This window comes from Phaseolus vulgaris, chromosome 11, assembly GCF_051622355.1.
Source record: "Phaseolus vulgaris cultivar YP4 chromosome 11, ASM5162235v1, whole genome shotgun sequence".
NCBI classification, from domain to species: Eukaryota; Viridiplantae; Streptophyta; class Magnoliopsida; order Fabales; family Fabaceae; genus Phaseolus; species Phaseolus vulgaris.
The window spans coordinates 45,478,628-45,504,234 of NC_143508.1; the positions used below are offsets into that span (position 1 = coordinate 45,478,628).

The window sequence follows — 25,607 nt, forward strand, 5'->3', positions numbered from 1 at the left end:
ATCCATCAATCATAATTTCCATTTACTTTGCTTACAATCTTAATTCATAACCATTTTATTTTTTAAATATACTTAGCTTTTTTCTTTTCATCAATGTTCTTTATGCATTCACACTCATAATTCAACTCTCATGACCTTAGTGTTATCTAATTTTTTCTCCTTTATTTGTTTCTCAAACAGATTGGACCCACATATATTTCATCATGCCCACATCATTTTCTATTTATTCTATTCCATTTTGTCACTCTCTCATCTCTATCTTCTTGTGTGCATCCATTATTGATGATCAAGGTTTCTCTATAAACTAAAAGATCACAGAAGAACCTCTTCTGAAGTAACTCTGAACTAGCATGTCCAATAATGATAATGGCAGCAACAACAACCCTTATGTTCATATGTCTCCTATTCAGACCAACCGTGAGTGGTTAATGTTCCAAGATATTGTGTTCTGTCAGTAAGTCCCTTTCTGTTTGATTAATGACAGTTTAGGTTTTCAGGTCCAAACCCAATGGATACAGTATGTGATGCACTAAACCACTGCAGCAGGAAGGTTGGAGATGCAACTAAAAGAGCTGAGATTTTGGCAGATAATCTCTGGAATCATAGTGAGCTTACTTCAACTGTCACTTTTATTGTTTTTTTCTTTTCTCCATTGATAATCTGATTATTTGAGGACAGACACTAAATTTGTTTAAGATAGATACAATTCTGGTATATCTAATAGTCCAACACATTGTTCTTTCTCTTTTATAGTTAAGATTAAAAGTAATTTTAAACATCTCAAATTGAAACCTTGATGCTCTCAACAAAACTAGGTTCTAAAGATTTTGAAGACAATAAGTTATCTTAATAAAGACTCTTTTTCAACAATTTTATGAATTATGAGAGTCAATAATTTTAGAGGTTGTAAAAAAGTATTACACTCTGTCAAACATTGTAATTGAAAAATTGTTGATTTTGATTTGGAACAATGTTAATTATTAGGTTGTTCCATTCTCTCTGCTGAGATGATACAGATTCCATGTAGGACAAACTTTGACCATCTTAACCCCAAATGTAATACTGTTATAACTTTGACAAATGAAAGGAACTAATTTGCAATCATCTTTTCATATAAAGAACAACACCTGATTTTTTTAAGGTGAGACTGAAACGAAAATTAATGTCAAGTAATAAATAGACAAATTTTCTTGCATTGGAAGCCAAATTCTCAAACTTCCTTGCCAATCATGCAAGAATTAAAGTTCTTGCATTTCTATCTATCTATAACTTGTACATCTATAGACTTAATTTCTAAAGTATTTTATACTCAAGTTTCTTACAAATCTATAGACATAAATTCTAATGTATTATATATTATATATATATACTGCAGTCAGAATTGGTTCTAGTCTTGCTGATGCAGCAGTGGCTAGAATTGTTCAGGGAACAAAGGTGCTTACACTAGGAGGGTCTGATGCATTATTTCAACAATCATTTGGAGTTTTCCCAGGAGAGAAGCTAATAAAGTCCTTTGCATGCTACTTATCAACATCCACTGGACCTGTAATTGGGACTCTTCATATATCAAATTTAAGATTAGCCTTTTGCAGTGACTATCCACTGTGTCATTATCCATTCTCCCAGCAACAAAACCAGACTCTGCATTACAAGGTACTTTGACTAGTTTCCTTGCAACAAGTAGTTGTTTGAAATTTACTATATATGCTGGCCTAATTGGTTGCTAGTAAAATCTTCTAACACAAGAAACTCAGGACAAACTGATGAGTTAAATTTTAGTGTTGTCTCAAGACTCACTCTCAATTCTCTTACTACTTTCAACATGAATTTACTTATTAATAGTAGTTTTTGTTAAATAAAGTCTTAGCAGTAGTAATATGAGTGCATCAATGACATCACAGATTCACAAGCAAGCACATACGTAAATTTCAACAATGCATTCTGATAAATCAATACACTTTGCTGAAACCTTGTTGATTTTTATGTTCTGGTGGTGTATAAAGTCTGTTAAGTTTTAAAAATGTGTAACCATAGTACTCTCATTCACACATTTTTCATATCATCTTCCAAATACACTAAAAAGTTAACCCCTCCCCTGCTTTTTGGGAGATATACTCAACTATTTCAGATCCCTTGATCAAGGATGAAAATTGAAAACCCTTTTGAATTTCTGAACTGCAACATTAGGTAAGTTTCTTGTTATAATCAAATACTGATATTTTAGAAGGGTCTTATGAATAGGTTGTGGTGCAAGTGGATCAGTTAAGCACAGTTAGTCCTTCCTCAAACAGATTTAACCCTGCAGAAAAATACATCGAGCTTGTGACAGTGGATGGTTATGAATTTTACTTGATGGGGTTTATAGCATATGACAAAGCTCTCAAGACTATAAGAGAGGTTTTACAGCAATATCACAACCATTCCAGAGAAGCTTGAATGATCAAGAAGCGTGAAATATTTTCCACATATGTGATAGAGACACCTTAGAATTGAGGTTAGAACATTTATAAAACAACTATGTACCAATATCACTATGCTACCTGCAATTATATGTAACATTTTTAGACATTATGGAATCAAACAAAACCCATCAACAAAACAAACTAAAAAAAAGTAAATGATATTTGTCTATAAGGAAATCAATACTAAGAAAGGATGAAAAGATTATCTGTGGTGCATGCACGACACGGTGTCGGACGTAGCTATATGGGCCAGATACGGCCTTCTTCCAGGACACGTCGGAGGAGACGCGGTCCACTCCTTGGACACGTAGGAGGGACACGGTTCACTCTGTACAAACCCTTATTTCACATAAAATCTTAACTAAAATCTCAAATAAAACTCTTATTTCACACAAGATCTTAATTAAAATCTCAAATAAAACTCTTATTTCACATAAAATCTTAACTAAAATCTCAAATAAAATCATAAAATTTTAAACAAATAATTTAAATAAAAATATATATATAAAAATCTTAAGAAAATCCAGAAATAAAAAATGAAATAGTTTATAAATAGCCGTGTCCCTTGTCCTATAATTTTCAATTTAGTCGTATTTCCGTGTCCGTATCGTATCCGTACCCGTATCCGTGTCTGGGCTTCATAGGAGATCACCATCTTTTAAGAAACCTCGTTTCTTTTAAGAAAGTCATACAATTCAACCATCTACTCAAGTCTCTCGATCCACAAATTTAACCACTTTTTCAATTAGCCATTTCAATAGCATTCAGTTAACAAAACTCAACTTCAAAAGTTGTGTATCTACCAAGAGAAATAGAGAAACAAGCTATCATAACAACTTTATAATCACAAAAAAAATCGCCAAAAGGTGCTCTCTAGGAATCATCATTCATTGTTGTTCCATCTTTATCCTATCCACACTCAAGAGTTTCCCAAATAACTTGTGCTACGATATTTGCCTTCTTCAGATGATAATCAATTGAAAAAGCTTTGATAATGCTAAATTTCCTAATTGAAAAATTCATACGACTAGTACAACGGTTACCAATTATATTACCACAAGTATAAACGATATTTTTAATTCTATCATAAGATTTTTCAAGTTTTCTCAAAACATACCAAATTATGAGTATACCATATTTCTAAGGTAGTAAGTAAAATAGTTTCAACCAAGACAACCAAGACAACTCTAGCTTGATAAGTCCAATGATTTTGTCAAATAAAAAAGATAGAATCAATTGAAGAATATTCAATAGTAATTTGTGTAGCAGTATAAGATGGATATTCATATAGATGAATCCTGGTGTGTTTGAGCACTTGTAAGGAACATGTTATATATAGATTGTGTAATATATTACGTAAAGATGTAAGTAGGCTCATATGTTGAAAATACATTTAATATTCCTCTCAAATTGGCACATATAAATAATATGTATCAAGTTTGTTATAAATATAATTTTTATAAGACTTTATAATAATTAAATAAAAATATATGTCATTTGATCATTGATATTAACAAACTTACTAGTAATATCTCCATTTCCAAGAACTTATAGAAGTTGAGTTACCTTGGGAGAACCTTCTCGTATTTCTCCTTTTATTTTGTCTTCCTACTTAGGTGGTTTCATACACCACTTTGTTCATTGATATTAACAAAATAAGTGGTAATATCTCCATATCCAAAAGCTTATAAGAGTTGAGTTATCTTGGAAGAAGCTTCTCGTATTTTACCTTCTTTTAAGTTGTCTTTCTACTTTGGTAGTTTCATACACCAATTGTTTCAAGGAGTAGTAGTCTTGTAGCTCTACATCTTAAATTTCTCCATGAAAACCATTTATGAATCTAGCCATGGTGGCCTCCATGCTCTCTACTATTTCTACCTTGATCTTGGTGGTTTCCAAATAGTTCTCTACGCTCATTTCCCCTTTGACAAGTCTTTGAAGATTTAAGTACAATTTTTTTTTCTATAAAAAGAAGGCATAAATTTATCTCTATACACATTTGAAGTTCGTGACATGTAGTAATGACTAGCCTTGTGCCATTAAGCACTTTTTCTTTTTTATTTATTCCACCACACCAAAGCATAATTTTCAAATTCAAGAGTAACGAGTTTAACTTTAGTAATGTTCTTAAAATATATGCATTCAAAATTTGCTCTACTTTGGTTCCCACTCAAAATATAGTCCAAGATCACTCTCCTAAAAACGTTGAGAATTACATGACTTTTACAGTTTGTCTCTTAATACAAGTCATGCCCTCCACTCATTGGTTTATGCATTTAATAAGATTCATCGCTATCTTTATAAGGAGTTCTTCTTTTATGTTGTCTCCCTTCATATCTTTGTAAGGTGGTTTGTGTTAGGTTTAGTTGTTTTAAGAGCTCTTTCACCTTCGTATACAGTTTATCTTGTCTAGAATAAATAAGAGGAGAATTATCTTGGCTAAACATGTTCTTACACAAGATGTTAGCACAACACAAACACTTTATAAGAGAAAGGTTAGTAGAAAATTAAAAAAAAAAAAAACAAATGGTCTTGGCTTATAGAAACAAACTAATTACTATCTCTCATAAATCCTCTTAGCCAAAGTGATTAAAATTTGTAGGGATCATTCAATTTTTTAAAGCTAATTCAACATGTCAAAGAATCAGTAATCTAAGTAATTAATTCAAGTGAAAGACAAAATGTTTTCCTAAATGCACGTCTAAGAATATTGTGACAACTTCAAGGAAAAAGTAAGAGAACTTAAGAAGGACAAACTAAAAATGGTAAAATAAGAATAATTATAGCAGAAGAGTAACAAAATGTAAGACAAATACTAAGAAGTGAGACAAAAGGAAAAGTACCAAAGAATTAAGAAGATTACTCAACTAAGAAATGGTAAAAATTCTAATCAAAATCACTTAAGAAAAGAAAATAAAGACAATTAGTGAACATTACCAAATGAAAAATTTATGACAAATTTAGAGACCAATCTGTTGGACTTGAAGAGTACACCAAGCCTCACGTAAAGGTGTTTTGATGATGATAATGATTGAAGATGTTTAGAAAATTTTAGATTTCATTATATGTTATTGAGTATTTCACACAATATATTCACAAGGTTATAGTCAGCACACAACCATATTAAAATGAGTTAAAAAAACTAAGTTTTCAAAAGTGAAAAATTGTTTTAAAAGGTTTTATGACCATGTTAATCAATTACATTTTTAAATAATTGATTAAATTGTTCTTTAATGAGGTTCATAATAGAATAATAAAATATCTTTTTTAATCGAGTAAACTAGAAAGTTCGAAAACCAAGTCTCAAGATTTTAATTGATTAACATATTTCATAATCGATTAAGTATCTTTTCTGCATTTATTTCAAAGAGAAAATAATCGATTAACACATTCCATAATCCACTAAAACAAAAAGCGTTGTAACTATTTTTCAAAATCTAACTAAGAATAATTGATTAACACCTTAAATAACCGATTAAATGTGTCAGTATCAATTTTAAATCAACATTTTCTGAATTCTATAAATAAAGCTTATGACTTAATCTTTTCAATCAATTATGACTACAATCAAAAGAAACTTAAATCAATATTTTCTAAGCAACTTTCATTCTCTTAACTATACAAGATTTCAAATACAAGATTGTCTTATGTTGAGATTTAAACCTTGTTGATTGCTTCTACTATTACAAGTTAATAAATTATTTTTGTGTTTTTTTTTGTGTACCAGTGTACATCCTCTTGATTGTCAAGAGTCAATTAGGATTATATCCTTTTGAGTGTGTTCAAAAGTTGATTAGTTTGTTTGCTAGTTATCTTAAGGTTTGTAATAACTTGTGAGAGCTTTGTACAAACTCTTTGAAGATAGTGGAACCAACTATTCTAAGGTTTAATATTTGAGACTAAATGTAGGATTTTGTTTATTTTTACCAATATAAACTATCTTGTGCAATCTTTCTTTTCTTATCTTCTTAATTGTTTTGTGAAACCTATCCCTCTTGAAAAATCAAACATTTACATAAGGTGTTGCTACCAATAAACCTTCACTTTTTTGTGTGGTGAAAACTATCCCCTTTGGAAGATAAAAATGCAAATATTCTTTAAATTAGTTGATATAGGCATTTGGAAAAAAGAAGAAGAAGAAAGAAGTATAAAGGGTTTTAAGAAAAAGGCATAAATTGCATTTGAAGATAATGAATTTTCTTTAAGTGAATCTAGTAGTAATGGAAAAGAATTGAAGAAGCAAACTTATGTTTGCCGTCTGGTCGAATTTCTAAGGAAAATAGTGTAAGTGGTTCTAACCTTTATGAAAATATAAGTAGAGATCAACTTCTTGATGCTTTCAATGAAATGCATGAAGAAGTCAAGAGACTGTCTTTTTCAAACAATAAAATTAATGGAGAGAATAGATGGATGTAAAATAGAGTCAAACAATTAGAAAAGGAGAATACATATTTTAAAACTGATTTAGAAGGTTTAAAAATGATTTGTAAATCCTCCCTTAATTGTGAAACGTGTTTGAAAGAGAAATTTTCTGACTGTGAATCTTGCAACAATTTGGTCATGGCTTTATTTCCAACTAGAGAAAATAAAGATTTCAAAAAATTTAGAAAACCATCAAACACATCTTAAGTAAGTTGTTTGTATTGTATGAAAAGTCATCATATGGAATAGAAATGTCATTTCATAAAAGTTGAAGTAGATAAGGGAAAATATACATTAATTCCCAAAGGTAGAAGGTTTGACACTAACTATAGAGGACCCAAATTTGTTTTAGAGACCTAATTAGAAATTGGTATGTTATTGTGAAAATAGAGAAAAAAACACAAGAAGAGATGGTTGAATTGTGTTTTTAATCAAAAAAAATTTGCAAATATCGTCTTATTGAAAATACTCAAACAATGGTTTAGTTCATCAAGTAATTAGATTGCTACTCTTTTGTATGATAGATCTTATCAAACGAAACTCACCAACTTAACTAAATCACTTGACTTATTTTAAAGTTTGTTTTATCAAATCATTAAACAACATTTCTTGCATCTATAAAAGATGAAGTATAAAACCTTAGTAAAAAACCCTCAAATAAAGGTAATTTTAAAATAAATGTATTCATAATAAATTATCCTTTCTTTGTAAGTGTGGACGATAATAACATATAATGTAAAGAGAATAAGAAAGAAAGAAATGCACACAATAATTTATATTAAGTATTCTTTTCCAAGCCACTCTTGACTCAACGAGTATTCTTTTGGATTGCAACCATTCATGATGACCCCGTCAAGAAGTATTCCTTCCCAAGTCACTCCTCACTCAACGAGTATTCTTTACCAAGTCACTTCTAGCTTAACCAATTATTCTTTAGGCACCTAGCCACTCTTGGCTACTCTCTTAAGTATTCTTTACCAAGTCAATCGTACCTTAATGGATATTGTTTTCCAATTAGCCACTTCTGGCTAAGGTAGGAAGGTTGAGGCTTTTAATGATAAACGCAACATTAGGGCTGACTACTAAGGAAGATTGTGTCTTTCGACGGGTTCAAGGTTTAAGTTTTCTCTCCTAGTTCAAATCATTGTCTTTGCTTTCATATTCAGTATCTCACTCGTCTCCAAGTGGTCTACTCGTGAAATGATTATCTTTTAACTCTTGAACTAAATGAATAAGAGATTGATTAGAACTAAGTGAACTAACCAAGAACTCCAATTAAAGAAAAGAACTGAATTCTCGACAAGTGTTCAAAAAAAATTCCTCAACAAAAACCAAAACTTAAAAAGATTAGACCTTCTAACACAAACTCTTATAGAGAATTTAAGAACAAAATTGTATTGAAACAAAACCTCAAAATTCATTGCTAAATCACAAGACAATAAAGGTGTGTGTCTGTGTGTAATTTTGTTATCATTACATGAAAATAAAATAATTTTATTTGATTCTTTTATAATTAATCTAGATATCATTATATAAAAAAAATAATTTTATTTTTATATTATAATTGTTTTACATATATGAAAACAAAATAATTTTATATTATTCTATTATAATTATTTAAGTTGTGTGGAAACAAAATATTTATTGATTTTATTGTAATTGTTATGATTGTTTCAACAGTTATATATTATGAATGTTTTTTGAATTGTTTTCTTAAATAGATTCAAACCAAGAATGCTTTGAAAGATTGAAATTCAAAATCTTTATTATAAATATCTATCATAAAAAATGAAGATATGTTATTAGAAATATGAAAAATCCAAGCTTACCTTTTTCGATCCTTAAAGGTCATATTCAAGAAGCTATATGAAAGGCTGAAGTTGAAGATAAAAATACAAGGAAAGACAAGTAATACAAGCAATACAAGAAAGCTTGTTGCAAATACAAGTGCTAAAATGTTATCAAGCTTTTGAGTATCTAATGTGTTTTGGGTCGAGTGTTAAACCTTGTAATTTTTCACTTTATGAAGTTATATTCTTGTGAGCTTTGTATGTGTTCTCTTAGAGATTGTTTTTTATTTTTTTAGAGTTCTTAATCTTAAGGGGAGATTAAAAACGTGTAACCTATAGAGGTTTGTTAACTTGTTCTAGTGAAGTGATTTGATTAATATAACCTCTTATGCAGTTGCTTAAGGGACAACTGGACATAGCATTGTGTTTGGAGTGAACAAAATATGCTTGCTAGAGAATCTTTTAAATTTTCTATTAGATAGTCCAAGCGAGAGTCATTCAAGTACAAGAAAGTCTAAACTTTCTTAGTCATAGCTTAGATCTAATCCAAAGCGAAAAAGGTTTCTTCAAAAGTAGAAAAGGTTCAAATCACTTGAGTTTCACTTGGAATGGATTCAAAAGCCAAAAAAATTATTAATGCTTAAGAAAGATGATTTCGTTTGAGTCAGGCTTGAAGGAAAGCCAAGAAGAATACTTCAAGGTTAAGAAACCTAAGATTTCACTAAGTCTAGCATGGTCTTTGAGCCAAATAGGTTTCTTTAAGGTGAAGAAAACCAATTCACTAACAGATTGACTTTGAGCGAATGAAAACTATGAAGGAATTCCTTACTAAAATATATAAAGAGAAAAGTCCTAGTTCATAATTAACATGTTCAAATGTAGGTGGATTCAAGGCAGAAGAGAATAACCTGAGTTGGCAAGCAACACTCAAGACTCCATGTACTTTGTTGCAAGTTGCTCATACATGAGTTTTTGTGTAAGTTTTATCATGAGTAGCTAAATTTATCTTGTTGAGATTTGAGAAAAATGTAATATGTCTTAAGTTGTTATTTATGAACGCTTGTTTGAATTCAATTCATATGATTTGATTGAATGTTTAATACTTGATATGTGAGAAATCACCATTCATGCATTTAGAATTTGAATGATGTTGGGAAACACATTCCTTTTCAAAACTTTTTCAAATCAACAATGTATGTCAATGTCTAGAACGGAATTGAGTATTTGACTTGAATTGTTCTATCTTAATGTAAAAATGGACTAATTGTAAGTCAAGAAATTGATTATGATAGTTTGATGTTCTAGAGAACCATAAGATATTAACTTGGTTTTGCCATAAAAAAAAATAAACTTAAAAGAACAAACCATCTTTAACTAAAGACAAAAGAGATTTATATTTCTTATATCTATTATATATCTTACATGGACCAAAAAAATCATCATATTCTTACTTCACTTTAAACGATATTTCTACCTTGATTATCTCTGGTCCATATATATACGACAAACCTTTTATCAACTATATTACAATTGATTTGGTCTTCTTGCCGAGATAAACCTTTTCAATTGTCATTTTTGTTTCCTCAAAAGGTAAAAACCGATTATACACCCTTAACCTCACTATTCACAAACAGTCTGATCAAACTCCTTGCACATGAGCCTCAACTTGTTCATCACAGAGCCTCTAGGATACAGCTTTATCACTTGATTTACTGACACCATCCTTTCCATTATCTTCAACTTTATCCTTAGGTTCCACCTGCATCATGTAACACTTTCGAGCTTCAACCATTTCTATTCACTAGTTTATTGACAATTTGTAGACTTGATGGTAGACAGTAGTTTTTTCATGAACTCTCATATGATGCAGATTTAAATTCTTAACATGCATACTCAAATGACAGCATGCACTCCACTATCCAATTTATGTTCATCCTGATCCCTTTTCCTTGGAAGAACATTGCACATAAAACAGAACAGTCAAAAGAGAGTTTACAAACAATGTGTTGATCCCTTTTCTTTTTTCCCTTGAAAAGACAAAAGCTCATACTTAAAATTAACTAACATTATCAGTACTCTGATCAACCCCTTGTGTTGGCTCCTCAACTCGAACATCACCATGCTCCAAAGTCACAGCTTTATCATCTGATTCGTAGCCCTGTGAACCATCTTTTCCATCACCATCATTAACAGCATTATTCAAATTAGGCTCACCCTGCAATGTTGCAACTCCACACCAACCCAATTAAAAAGTCATGAATTTGAGAATTCTCTCATGTTGGTAAATAACATGACAGTGTGAAGTTAACAGAGAAGATACAAAAAGGAAAATTAATTAAACCCACAAATAATGCCATGTCATGATATAATTGTTTTGTTGCTCTCTCTCATTAGGACAAAACAAACAAAAAGGGATCCTAATTCAACAAAATCATATAATTGTTTCACTTTAGTTATCCTTATAACAAAGGTCTGCATTAAATCTCAACATAAGTTATCAAATCAACAGTAAAACACCTTAATAAGTACATCTAAGCTTTGTCAAAAAAAACACTCCAAATTCACCTCAAACTTCACAAAAACTCTATTCATAGAACATCATCAAAAACACCCCAAATTCATCTCAAATCTTGATTAAAACTCTATACGTTTAGTCCTAAATAAAACACCCCAAATTCACTACAAAATCTTGACTAAAACACTGATAGGTCTTGGGAGAACACAACATCAATGAAGAAAACACCTTCAAAACTGCTTCTATGTTTTGCCCTAAACAAAATCTTGACCAAACTATTACCTCTGCCTCAGCAGGCGTCATCATCTCCAGCCCAAGAGGCTTCCCTTTCATCACAATTGTAGGAAGCCGATCAGCATCCCAACCCAAAACCTTACACAGGGCCATACCAAAGCCCCTGTGCACCCTTCTCTTCAACGTCCTCAAAATCGACATGGAATGCTGAAGAAGCGCAAGACATTCCTTAAACCTCTTCCCTTGATTCTTCTTCCCAATTGCCCCACACACCAAGCAGCAAAACTCTCCACTTTCGAAACACCTCTGGTAGTAGCCTCTGAGTTCATCGTCCTCCAAGAACAATCCCACAAAGAACTCCTGAATCTCTTCCCATTCCCCATCGTCATCGTCATCACCATCATCATCACCGTCACCATCACCATCACCATCATCACCATCACCACGGTTAGAAAGAAACTCCTTCAGAGCTTTGCACGCTTTCTTCTGCATTTGCACTGCCGCAAGCCTCTCCTTTTCTTGCCGAGACACAGCAGAGGGAGGGGCAGGATCGATCTTTTGCTTGGCCCAACCGACGGATGGAACCGGGTCGTGTTGAACAGGACACGGCCATTCCAGGTCGGGTCGTGCGGAGTTCTCCCTATCACGACGCTTTTGCTTCTTCTTCTTCTTCTTCTTGAAGGAGGTGGATGGGACCCGGAGGGATGATATGGTGCGGCCAGGTGCAAGATAGTGACGACGGAGAACGTGGCACGTGTGTTGGGGTTGGGGAAGGTGAGTGGTGGTGGTGGTGGCGGTGGTGGTGGTTTGTGGAGGACCTTGGTGCCAGAGAGAGTGGAGGTAGATCACTTCGTCTCTTAGCCTCTCTACGTCGTAATAAGGATTCATCGTGTTCTTTTGGTTTGGAACTATTTGCGGATTCAGAATTTTTGAAAGAAAAATGTTGGTTGAACAATCGCTTATCTCATTGCTACAAGCTCCAGTGTGTCCAGGTGGAAGAAAACAAATATTAAATTATTGTTGTTGCGGGACCCACAATTTTTTTTGAAAAGGTTTAATATTTGGTTTAAATTTTCATTAGGGTTACGAAACTCTCCCTCTTTCAATTTCTTTTTCTTTTGGTGGCTGAACTCTCCCTCTTTCAATTTCTTCTTCATTTGGTCTCGTGGTTCACCAGTGCACCGTTCCCTCTTTGAATTTCTTCTTCGCAAAGGTCTCGTGGTTCTCCAGTGCACCGTTCCCTCTTGCAGTTTGTTGTTGTATTGGTTTCCTGTGTCGTGGTTCCATGGTCTTGTTCTTCATCGTCGTCGTCGGCTAGTGTTTGCTCGGTTGACGCCCTCCATCTCTTTTCACGGTGGTTAGGTGATAAAGGTAATATATTTTTTATTCAATGGATTATGAAGTGAAACATTGTTGTTGTGTGATTTTGATGATGTTGTGTGATTTTGATGTTGTTGTAGAGCCTATTTTGATTCAATTTTAGTTTGAGTTTCGTGTTGAAGGAAGTTTGAAGCTTTTCTTCCTTGAATGTTGAACTGTTGGTATTGTTGTTATTATTAGACACATTGATATAAAATTGATAATTTTTTTCACAGTGATTGATGTGATTCCACTAGCACAATTAGAATGATTCTTGACATTCTTAGGAATCATCTTGAGTTGGTTAAGAGATAAGCACTTTATCATAAAAATGGATCAAGGTTCTATGAACAAGAACTCACCAAAACTAGTGCCAAAACACAAACTCATATAGAAGATCCAATTATTGTCAAATTGAACCGAACAAAAAGGCACAAAAGCTAAGCAAACTGAATTTGAATGCTGGAAATTAAATTGAACCGAACAAAAAGCTGGAAAATGAAGAAGAAAGATGAAGAACAGCAAAGCATAATGAAAGAACCGAAGCAACACAAAATAAGCTGAAACTGTCGAACCAAAAATCAACAAGGAAACAAGCTAATACAAGGAAATAACAAAAGAAGAAAGGAAGGAGAAGAGAGTGCTCATGAAGATGGAAGAATGGTTGGATGATCACGCCACTAGAAGGATGGTTGCTCCTAGATGAGTGTGCTGCCACCACTTGAGGGCACCATGGATCCTTCAAGATGAGACTAGAGAAGAAGGCTCAAAAGCTCTCCAATGATCACTCAAAATTTGAGTATAGTTTCTTTTCTCTAAAATTCAAATCTGAAATTTACAAAGGAAGCACCTCTATTTATAGCCTAAGGTGCTGAAAATGCAAGCTAAACAATTTCAAATTTCCCCCCTAAAACAATCTAGAACCGGCGCCTATTTACAAGGCATGAGGAAGGTGTGACCTCTTCCTTCACTTTGGCACCTCCTATTCTACTCCTACACCTATCTACTAATACACCCCCCTTCCTAAAGCTCCTAACTAAAGCCTAAAAGATGCTATAACAAAAGAGGTTTCTAATGTTTCCCTCTAAGCACCTTCAACCAAAGAAATTACAAAAAGAGAAAATAAATGTCCCCTAGCTCCTAAAGCTTTGAACATGCTTCTTGTAAGCCTTTGAGGTGGGCTTTGACCTCCATGGGCGTCCTCCATTTGTGCCTCTACCTCTTCTTGATCTTGTTGATTGGCCTCCATGTCCTCTTGAGCTTGATCTCCATCATACTCCCCGAGTTGGAGAGAATTCGACCACGAATTCTGGAGACCTACAGAAAAAGGAGTTAGATCGCTGACATTAAAAGTATGACTACCTAAGAATGTATCAGGCATATCTAACTCATAAGCATTGTCATTAATCCTCTTGAGGATTTGGAAAGGTCCATCCCCTCGAGGCATTAGTTTGGACTTCCTTTGAGTAGGAAAGCGATCCTTCCTCAAGTGAAGCCAAACCCAATCGCCCTCATCAAACAACAATGCTTTTCTCCTCTTATTGGCAAGTTCAGCATACTTGCCAACCTTCTTCTCAATTCTCTTCTTGATGTCTTTATGCAAAGTTTAGCCTTTTCATCCCCATCTTTGCACAAGACATCTTCAAGAAGGGGAATAGGAAGAAGATAAAGAGGTGTTAGGGGATTAAACCCATAGACCACCTCAAAAGGAGAATGTGAGGTGGTAGAATTTACTACACGATTATATGCAAACTCAACATGGGGTAGTAAATTCTCCCACACTCTAGGATTCCCCGAAATAAAACATCTCAATAGTTGTCCCAAAGTTCTATTCACCACCTCGGTTTGACCATCAGTTTGTGGGTGGCAAGTGGTAGAAAATAAAAGCTTAGTCCCAAGCTTGCCCCACAAGGTCTTCCAAAAGTGACTCAAGAACTTGGGATCTCTATCGGACACTATAGACCTAGGAATCCCATGTAGGCGAACCACTTCTTGGAAGAAGAGGTTTGCAATGTGGCATGCATCATCCACTTTGTGGCAAGGAATAAAGTGAGCCATCTTTGAAAAACGATCCACTACCACAAAAATGGAGTCCTTTCCCTTTGATGTCTTGGGTAAGCCTAAGATGAAATCCATAGATATATCTACCCAAGGCATTGAAGGGATAGGAAGAGGAGTATATAGACCATGGGGATGCATTTTAGACTTAGCTTTGCGGCAAGCTATGCATTTATCACACAAACTATGAACATGTTTATGCATATGAGGCCAAAAGAAATGTTCATGCAACACATCCAAAGTTTTAGCAACCCCAAAATGTCCCATTAAACCCCCCTCATGAGCTTCTCTAACAAAAGATAATCTAATAGAGCATTGAGGAACACAAAGACGTTTTCCTTTAAAAAGAAAGCCATCTTGAATAAAAAAGTCTTTGTGTCCTCCCTTAAGACACTCTTGATAGATGAGAGAAAAATCAAGGTCATCATGATAAAGTTCCTTAATGTGATCAAAACCAAGATATTGAGAGGTTAAAAGATTTAGCAAAGTGTATCTTCTAGAAAGAGCATCCGCCACAATATTTTCTTTGCCTTGCTTGTGTTTGATCACATAAGGAAATTGCTCAATGAATTCCACCCACTTAGCATGCCTCTTGTTAAGTTTGTTTTGGCTTTTCAAATATTTAAGAGATTCATGATCACTATGTATCACAAACTCTTTGGGAAAAAGATAGTGTTGCCAAGTAAACAAAGCCCTAACAAGTGCATATAATTCCTTATCATAGGTGGAATAATTGAGATGACTTCCCTTCAATTTCTCACTAAAATAGGCTATGGGGTGGCCCTCTTGAAGGAGAACAGCCCCAATACCTATGCTTGAAGCATCACACTCAATCTCAAATGTCTTAGTGAAATTAGGAAGGGCCAAGATGGGAGCATTAGTCAATTTTTCTTTCAAAGTGTCAAAAGCATTTTGTTGTGCTTCTCCCCAATGAAAGACCACATCCTTTTTCACTATGTCATTGAGTGGTGCGGCAATGGTACCAAAGTTTGGGACAAATCTTCTATAGAAAGAAGCAAGTCCATGAAAACTTCGGACCTCATTTAAAGATTTCGGTGTAGGCCAATTTTGAATGGCCACCACCTTTGTTTTGTCCACATGGACCCCTTTACAACTCACAACAAACCCTAGGAATTCTATATGATCAAGAGCAAACATACATTTAGCAAGGTTAGCATACAAATGTTCCTTCCTAAGGGTTTCTAAAACTTGCCTAACATGCAATCTATGGTCATTCAAAGATAAGCTATAAATGAGAATGTCATCAAAGTAAACAACAACAAACTTACCAATGAAAGGTCTAAGAACATGATGCATGAGGCGCATGAAAGTACTTGGTGCATTAGTTAGACCAAAAGGCATAACTAACCACTCATATAAACCAAAGTTGGTCTTAAAAGCCGTCTTCCATTCATCACCCGGTTTGATACGGATTTGATTGTAGCCGCTTTTAAGATCAATCTTTGAAAAGATTTTTGAACCATGTAATTCATCCAACAAATCATCTAGTCCAGGGATGGGATGCCTATACTTAATGGTAATGTTATTGATGGCCCTACAATCCGAACACATTCGCCATGTGCCATCCTTTTTTGGCACTAAGATGATAGGCATAGCACAAGGACTCATGCTATCTTGCACCCACCCTTTCTCAATCAAAGCCTCAACTTGTTGGCGAATTTCCTTGGTTTCACTTGGATTGGTCGTATATGCTGGACGGTTTGGTAAAGAAGAGCCCGGTATCAAATCAATTTGGTGCTCAATCCCTCTCAAAGGTGGAAGTCCATTTGGAGGATCTTGAAACACATCTTGGAACTCTTCTACCAAATTTTCCACGCAATGAGGACTATCAACAAGTGATTCTACTCTAAGAGTTCTAGGGATGGCTAAGAAAAGAGGATGATGAGCCACTATTTCCCTTTCAATGTCACGCCTAGACACAAGGAGTGTAGGCTTAGAACTCTTATCTTTTTTTATCTTTTTTATCTTTTTCACTCTCCCTCTTTTTCTTCATGATAACTTGGTCCTCATGGACTTCTCTTGGAGAGAGAGATTTTAAAGTAACCTTGAGACCATGGAATTCAAAAGATAGTTTGTTGGTAAAGCCATCATGTAAAACTTTTCTATCAAATTGTCAAGGCCTTCCCAAAAGAACATAAGTGGCTTCCATGGGCACAACATCACATAATACCTCATCTTTGTATTTTCCAATGGAGAAATGGATGAGGACTTGTTTATTGACAATTATTTCTCCTACTTCACTAAGCCATTGTAATTTGTAGGGCTTTGTATGAGAGATAGTAGGCAATCCAAGCTTATCTACTACTCTTGTAATAGCCACATTTGCATAATTACCCCCATCCATTATCAAGGAACAAATGTTGTTTTGAATAAGACATCTTGTATGGAAAATATTTTCCCTTTGACTTTCATCAAAAGGTTGTGAAACTTGTCCAAGAAGTCTTCTCACAACTAACAAGTCCCCTTCAAGTGGACATTCGCTCTCTTCCTCACTAGATGCATGAGAATGCAATGAATGCTTAGGAGAATCCGAATCATGCTCACTAACTACAATGCCCTCATGCATGTACATACTTCGTTTGGAAGGACAATTTGCAGCTATATGACCATAACCCATACATTTAAAGCATTTAGTATTGGATGTTCTAGTGGGAGACTTAGGTCTAGAAGTAGATGGCTTAGTTTCCTTGGGTTTGAAAGAAGAATCTTTGGAAGGATGTTTAGAAAAGGAATTTTTGTTTCTCCAAGACTTGGAGTAGTATCCATCATTGGAAGCATTTTTGAAAGAGTTTTTCTTAGCAAGTTGGGCTTCCACCTTCATTGCAAGATGAACTAAAGAGCCCAATGATGAATACTCTTGTAACTCAACAATGTCTTGAATATCCTTCCTAAGACCACTCACAAACCTAGCAATCATAGCTTCCTCACTTTCTTCTAATTCAATTTTAAGCACAAGCGTCTCAAGCTCCTTATAATATTCATCCACATTTAGCGTGCCTTGTTGAAACCGTTGGAGTCTCAACATGAGGTCTTTCCTAAAATGTGGGGGCACAAACCTAGCGCGCATATGATCCTTTAAAGAGTTCCAAGAGTCCACGGGAGGACCCTTGTGATAGATAATGCCCTTTACAATTCCATGCCACCATTTCATGGCATAATCACTAAACTCTAGGGTGGCTAGCTTAAGCTTATGCTCATCTTGGATCTCATGGATTTCAAATATTTGTTCACACTTAGCCTCCCAATCTAAATATACATTAGGACCACTAGAGCCATTAAAACAAGGAAGCTTGACCGAAGGAAGCCTAGACTTTGCATCATGATAGAAGCCATTGCCGTAGTGAGTTCTTTCCCCTTGGTGATGATGTCTTTGTCCATGGACTTGGGGTGGAGTTCTCCTTCTCCTATGCTCATCTTCACGGCCAAAATCATTGGAAGAAGCTCTTGTTGAAGGTCTATGATGCTCATCATGAATTGAAGGAGATGGTCTAGCTTGTTGCACCTCCATCTTTTGCAATTTCTCCTCCAAGCGTCTAATGGTTCTTTGAGCTTCATGTAATTCACCAAGGATTGAAGCTTTGGAAGGAGAATTCTGCTTGTATGATGCATCACTTGAAAATCCAGCCATTTTGGAAATAAAAAACAGCAAACACACAAAAACAGCAAACAAGTTAAGAAACAAAAATTAGCAAAAACAGTGAGTGTTTGAAGCAAAAATGCCGAAGTGAATTGAGGCAGAAAAATAGGTCACTCTCAAAGAAATAATGTCCTTGCACCAATCTGATCTTAGGCCTTAGGATCCTCAAATGAAAGATGTCAAAGCAAGCACACCAATCTCAAAGGCAACCACCACAAAACCAATGAAACAATAAAGACAAACAAGAAAAGGTATAAGCAAGGAAAGGTAATTGCAAAAGGAAAACTATATGTAAGACAAACTCAAAGAGTAAAGAATGAAAGACAATCAAGAAAATAAAGAACTCAATGAGAAAGTAGGCACACAAGAGAAAACTTAAGGAAAAGCACTAGAGTAGATGAAGAAAACAAAAATTTAGCTACTGGAAATTTTATTTTATTTTTTTTAATGCAAACTGTGCTTGATATTCACTGATTTAACTGGAATGATGTAGAGCGAACTGGATTATGAAATTTAAACCACAGAAACTTCAAGATGTTAACTCAATAATGGCACTGGAATCAATTAAAAAAAGTAAGCCAATTAATTGAGATAAATTTTTTAAAATCGCTGCCAGATTACGGTATTCTTTTCGGCAGAATTGTACACTTTTTTTATTTTATTTATCATTTTTTGTGTACTTTTAATTTTTGAATGATTCTTTTTTCTACTATTTTCTAACACTTTGAATATCACAAATCCAGAATTTCAGAATTTTCCAGTGAGTAAATCAATTGCAATAAGGAAAAACAGTAAGCACTTTTTTTCAGAAACAGAGGAATCCTAATAGGAATAAAAAACAGAATTATGAACTAGCAAAGACATAATGGAAAATGATGTATTGGAACTTGTATAGGTCTAGAATACAAGTATGAACTCAATTCTAAAAAGAAAAATGCACAAAGAATCAATATCAATTCAGAAAAATATATGACAATAAAGCAAGAAACAATAAAAAACAATAAAAGTACTACTAGAAGTAATGACAATTATGGAATAACATGACTAAGACAAAACTTGACATGATTCAAAAAGGAAAATACTCAAACATATGATAGGCAAAAGAATTAAAACAGCAAGTAAACTCAAAATAAGCCTAAAACAGAAACTTAAATTGCAAGAAATTAAAAGAGCTCTTGAAAATAAAGTGCTACACAACTCAACAATTAAACAAGAACACACCTAAACTCATGATACCACATGATGTGATTCCACTAGCACAATTAGAATGATTCTTGACATTCTTAGGAATCATCTTGAGTTGGTTAAGAGCTAGGCACTTTTTCATAGAAATGGATCAAGGTTCTATGAACAAGAACTCACCAAAACTAGTGCCAAAACACAAACTCATATAGAAGATCCAATTATTGTCAAATTGAACCGAACAAAAAGGCACAAAAGCTAAGCAAACTGAATTTGAATGCTGGAAATTAAATTGAACCGAACAAAAAGCTGGAAAATGAAGAAGAAAGATGAAGAACAGCAAAGCATAATGAAAGAACCGAAGCAACACAAAATAAGCTGAAACTGCCGAACCAAAAATCAACAAGGAAACAAGCTAAGACAAGGAAATAACAAAAGAAGAAAGGAAGGAGAAGAGAGTGCTCATGAAGATGGAAGAATGGTTGGATGATCACGCCACTAGAAGGATGGTTGCTCCTAGATGAGTGTGCTGCCACCACTTGAGGACACCATGGATCCTTCAATATGAGACTAGAGAAGAAGGCTCAAAAGCTCTCCAATGATCACTCAAAATTTGAGTATAGTTTCTTTTCTCTAAAATTCAAATCTGAAATTTACAAAGGAAGCACCTCTATTTATAGCCTAAGGTGCTGAAAATGCAAGCTAAACAATTTCAAATTTCCCCCCTAAAACAATCTAGAATCGGCGCCTATTTACAAGGCATGAGGAAGGTGTGACCTCTTCCTTCACTTTGGCACCTCCTATTCTACTCCTACACCTATCTACTAATACACCCCCCTTCCTAAAGCTCCTAACTAAAGCCTAAAAGATGCTATAACAAAAGAGGTTTCTAATGTTTCCCTCTAAGCACCTTCAACCAAAGAAATTACAAAAAGAGAAAATAAATGTCCCCTAGCTCCTAAAGCTTTGAACATGCTTCTTGTAAGCCTTTGAGGTGGGCTTTGACCTCCATGGGTGTCCTCCATTTGTGCCTCTACCTCTTCTTGATCTTGTTGATTGACCTCCATGTCCTCTTTTGCTTGATCTCCATCAGTGACGAAGTTAGAGCATATAAATTGTATGGTATAATCGTTGAACAAACATGTTTGGTAATTGTTGGTTTAGGGTTTAGTAGGAATATGTGGTTGGGGTGGGCATGAAGTGGGCAGAAAGTGCGTTAGATAAGATTTTTAGAGTCCATAAGCTTATTGAGTGTGATTGTATAAGTTGGAAGACCATGAACATTTGGCATGTGCTCTATTTCCTGCATCTATTGCCTGTTAAGCTTTGAGGCTGTTGTTAGTATAGGATAATTGTTTGAAACACTTTGCAGGCACGGCCAATGTCCAATGTAAGAATATAATTCCAAAAGCCCAAATTAAAACAGCTTCGTACAACTACATTAATTGAAAATAGAACACGATAGGGTAACCTCATCATAAAAACTACACGCAAATTACTTATTACCCCAACTCTGTGTTGTGCACAAATATGTATTAGGTCTTTCATGCTGTTGACAACCTCCGAAATTTGTCAAGCATTGTAGCATGTAATATATTGGTTGAGAAAATACAAAGCATAGCAAATCAAAGGTTTTCTTTATAGTACTCAACATTTGACATACACTTTCAGGTAGAATTTAATACCATACCTGCAAACATCTCACATATGTTTCAGAAAAACCCAAGTCATTAAGCGATTGCAACTCCAAAATCTGTGGAAGCTAGCGCCATGCTGTCAATACCCTGATGCAAAATAAACATTACATTAAGCTTTGAAGCTTGAGTCCAGTGTCATTGTAATTGTTTGTTACCTAGATGTGACATAGACTGTTCTAAGCAACAAATACTTTTTAACCAATCACTGTTATAAAATGCTCAAAAACAAAGTGTGGTTGACAAAAGGGAATGAGAATCTGAATTTGTAATCTATATTTAAGAAATTACCATGAGATGATCTTAATTTTGTATAGCATGATTGTAAAAATATGAATGTGTGACTTTGCATATCTATATGTATAAAACATGTTATTTCTGTGAAGCAGGACAGCAGAATGCAACCAAACATGACTATGGGGTAAAATGTCATATTACAATAAGATCTTTTTGTTTCCAATTTTACGGTTAATGATTTCCAACAATACTTTTTTTCCTGTGATTTTGGCCCTGGTTATATATAGTTGGATATCCATTCAATAAACCTAATAAATATGAAGAAACATAGTTTGCACCATATCCTTTCTATTGAGCTGTTGTTATTCATCTATATACCGAAATCACAGTATCCAGCATGAGTGTAGGGCAGTGTCCAGTGATCACAAATTCACTCAATTTAGAGGTTTGTTGTATGTGGTGACCCTAGTAGGAATATGTGGTGACCACATTAGACTTCCTGCACAGTCCCTTTGCAAACTTATTCTGGAAATGTGAAGTGCATGTTGGTGTTGGTTTGGGTGGGCATGATGTTGGCAGAAAATGCGTTAGATCTTATTTTAGAGTCCATGAGTGTAAGGCAGTGTCGAATGATCACAAATTCACTCAACTTAGGGCATTGTTGTATGTGATGACCTTAGTAAGAATATGTGGTGACCACATTATAGTTCATGCACAGTCCCTGCGCAAACTTATTATGTAAATGTGAAGAGCATGTTAGTGTTGGTTGAGTTGGGCATGATGTGGGCAGAAAGTGTGTTATATCAGGTTTTGAGAGTCCATGAGTGTAGGGCAGTGTCCAGTGATCATAAATTCACTCAACTTAGAGGATTGCAGTATGTGGTGACCCCAGTACGAACATGTGGTGACCCGCATTAGACTTCTTGTACACACCCAGTGAAAACTTAATTCGTGGGAATCTGTTTTTAGGTGATGTTCTTTGCAACGGGGTTGTTCATGGTTGATCAACTTCAAAAGAATGGAAGGGTCTAACGTTTTTCATTTAACCCTTTTTTTGCTGTGAGTGGATTGTGGAATTTAAGTTTTTGTTTTCATATGTATACTTTCTATTAATAACACTACATTTTTTGTTGCATAAAGGATCGTGTTATTGAAGAAATGAAAACAACTTTGGAAAAGAAAGAGTGGGACACGAAGGATTACTGTTCGTTTGCAAAAGATTTGATTCCATTTGAATCACTATCATATTGCAATTTTGTAAGTTTGTATTATATAATTTTCTATAATGATTTTGGAGCATAATTTTTTATGTGTTTAATTAAGTTACATTATTCACTTTTAGGTATTCATCCCAACGGTGCACAATGATCATTGGTGGGTCTACGCGTTTAATTTTCATAGTAGGGAATTGCATGTCTTGGACCCCCTCGGCCATAGAAGGGGAAAATGCAACAAAATTGATAAAGCCATGGTAAAGAGTAAAAGATGATGTTTAGTAAAGAATGAAGCGATGAATTTGGTATTTGATTTCTGATTTCTTGTATTGTACGGTGCAGGCTGTGCAAGTTGACCATGTGTACAAAATTCTTGACAAGTTCAGTGGAGTGAATAGTCCCCCCATCAAAGTAGTCAATAAAAAATTTCCTATACAGCCAAACGGGTTAGTATTGAAATGAAAACTTTTGTTATTTTTATGCATATTCATATGTAAATATTTTTATGTGCTTTCTTGTATGTAGTTATGATTGTGGAGTATTGGTTTTGAAATATATTGAGCCGTGGAATGGTATGATTGACTATGACGGGAAGACGATGCATGAATACAACAACATATGTATTTGTTCCCTTCACTAGTAGAGTACAAGTTATAAGTTTTATTCTGCACTGAAAATTGATTTTCAAAATTAATTTCAGGACGAGCTTCAAGCATTCCGTCAGGAAATGATTTGTAATTGGGTCCTTGATGCACGTAATGCAAAACGAGAAAATTTGTTGAGGGAGTTCAACTTTCGTGGAACTTCAGAATGATGGTGGTTGAGAGTGCGTTGCATGTGAATCTGCATGTTCTGCAATTGTGTAGTTATTCATTACATGTTTTAGTGTATCCTAGGAGCATTCATAACTGTAGAAACATAATGGATTACATACACTTCCATTGAGTTGAACAATGTGTGAACTTTTTAATGCTAAGAATTGAAGACGAATATTGTTGTACCATATGATGCAACAAACCTTCTAATTACACTTAAAATTAGTTTCCATCATTTGTAATTATGATGACAAGTTTTTCCAGAAATGATTTTATTTGTATTCAAACCCAAAGGATCCATTAGCAGGTGTCACATACTGTGCAAGGTTAATTTAACGGTCGTTCGTGGTTAAGTATGACTTCGTTCTTAGTTCGTTGGACTCAATCAAAAAAAAGTTATAAATATTTACATTTGTCCATTTTGCTACACTAAAATAAGTTTAAAGTTAACAATATTAAGTTAAAGTTCAAAATTTGGCAACCTTTTTACCAAGTCTTTGGGTAAATCATAAACAACTACGATCAAAGCGAGGAAGACAAAATTTCATGATACTATGCTTAAGCAACATTCCATCCAAAAATTTTCGTGCAAGCTCAAATGGACCCCCCTTCAGCACTGGCCTATTTTCGCTCAATCCAAAAAAATTTCGTGTAAGCTAAAATGGACCCCTTCATCACTGAACTATTTTCGCTCAATCCAAAAAATTTCGTGCAAGCTAAAATGGACCCCTTTAGCACTGTCCTATTTTCGCTCAATCCAAATTATTTTTGCGCAAGCTAAAATGGACCCCTTAACCACTGCTCGTTTTCGCTCAATCCAAAAATTTTCGTGCAAGCTAAAATGGACTCCTTCAGCATTGGACTATTTTCGCTTAAACCAAAAAATTTCGTGCAAGCTAAAATGGACCCCTTCAGCACTGCCCCGTTTTCGCTCAATCCAAAAATTTTCGTGCAAGCTAAAATGGGCCCCTTCAGCACTGACCTATTTTCGCTCAATCCAAAATATTTCGTGTAAGCTAAAATGGACCCCTTCAGCACTGGACTATTTTCACTCAATCCAAAAAAAATTGTGTAAGCTAAAATGGTCCCCTTCAGCACTGCCCTATTTTCGCTCAATCCAGATTATTTTCGCGCAAGCTAAAATGGACCCCTTTAGCACTGCCCCGTTTTGGCTCAATCCAAAAAAATTTCGTGCAAACTAAAATGAACCCCTTCAGCACTGCCCTATTTTCGATCAATCCAAATTATTTTCGTGCAAGCTAAAATGGACCCCTTCAGCACTGCCCCGTTTTCGCTCAATCCAAAAATTTTCGTACAAGCTAAAATGGCTTTCTACCTTAATATAACCATAAACAACATTGTTAAGGTATGTGGCTTTCATTATAACTATAGTACAAACAATTGTGCCTTTTGTTACAATATTCATGCCTATAGGTTTTAAAATTTAACACATGTACACCATCTGATTCATGCCTATAGGCTTTCAAATTTGACATATGTCCACCATCTGATGAGGAAGTTCGTTGTTCTCATCCAGTAATACGCGATCCACCGACTCTAGGTACAGTTTCAAAAATTGTCTATACTTAAAAAAAATGTCCTATATCCAATATTCTAATTCACATTTCAATATCCAAAATATATTCAGATGCAAAGCAATTGGAGTTATTGAATAAGATGAAGGAAGATAGAATCCGACGTTCAAGGATGGTTTAAACTTCCACATCTTACAAACATGGCTACATGCACAATGAAGACTATTATTGTATAGTTGAGGATACAAAATTGTATTTATAATTTATAAGCACATGTTTGAACAATGCTTATTACATGTGTTAAGTGAATTTTTTGGTTACTCGTCCTTCTTAGCTTCTATGAACTTAGTTTATGTGTGTTAACACTGCCATACATTCAAATTTAAAAAATATGTTCACTTCAATCACATAAATGGAAGACAATTAAAATTA

At 34.4% G+C, this 25,607-nt stretch overlaps 2 protein-coding genes and 1 long non-coding RNA gene across 3 annotated transcripts; 2 read left to right on the forward strand and 1 right to left on the reverse strand.

The window, feature by feature from the left end:
• The first annotated feature begins 102 nt into the window (after positions 1–102).
• Positions 103–2,568, forward strand: LOC137821321 (GEM-like protein 1). The gene is made up of 4 exons (XM_068625858.2): positions 103–417; positions 498–605; positions 1,376–1,653; positions 2,242–2,568. Exons 1-4 carry the CDS (start codon positions 351–353, stop codon positions 2,434–2,436), a joined length of 648 nt encoding a protein of 215 aa, XP_068481959.1. The 5' UTR covers positions 103–350; the 3' UTR covers positions 2,437–2,568.
• A 7,475-nt stretch (positions 2,569–10,043) lies between these two features.
• Positions 10,044–12,401, reverse strand: LOC137821318 (uncharacterized). Its single transcript, XM_068625842.1, has 3 exons — positions 11,472–12,401; positions 10,740–10,889; positions 10,044–10,433 (listed from the first exon to the last, which is right to left on the reverse strand). The coding sequence occupies exons 1-3, from the start codon at positions 12,309–12,311 to the stop codon at positions 10,359–10,361; spliced, it is 1,065 nt and encodes a 354-aa protein (XP_068481943.1). The 5' UTR covers positions 12,312–12,401; the 3' UTR covers positions 10,044–10,358.
• A 315-nt stretch (positions 12,402–12,716) lies between these two features.
• LOC137821332 (uncharacterized) lies at positions 12,717–23,265 on the forward strand. The gene is made up of 4 exons (XR_016517724.1): positions 12,717–12,794; positions 22,752–22,868; positions 22,954–23,082; positions 23,168–23,265. It is a non-coding gene; the product is annotated as an uncharacterized LOC137821332 (long non-coding RNA).
• The last annotated feature ends 2,342 nt before the right edge of the window (positions 23,266–25,607 follow it).

Excerpts from the sequence above, each read along its gene's own strand:
- LOC137821321 (XM_068625858.2), top strand. The coding sequence starts at position 351 with ATGTCCAATAATGATAATGGCAGCAACAACAACCCTTATGTTCATATG. Across the intron at positions 418-497 it reads GTCTCCTATTCAGACCAACC|GTCCAAACCCAATGGATACA; the intron begins GTGAGTGGTTAA and ends TTAGGTTTTCAG. Across the intron at positions 606-1,375 it reads AGATAATCTCTGGAATCATA|TCAGAATTGGTTCTAGTCTT; the intron begins GTGAGCTTACTT and ends TATATACTGCAG.
- LOC137821318 (XM_068625842.1), bottom strand. The coding sequence starts at position 12,311 with ATGAATCCTTATTACGACGTAGAGAGGCTAAGAGACGAAGTGATCTAC. Across the intron at positions 10,890-11,471 it reads TGACGCCTGCTGAGGCAGAG|GGTGAGCCTAATTTGAATAA; the intron begins GTAATAGTTTGG and ends GCAACATTGCAG. Across the intron at positions 10,434-10,739 it reads TTGATCAGAGTACTGATAAT|GTGGAACCTAAGGATAAAGT; the intron begins GTTAGTTAATTT and ends TACATGATGCAG.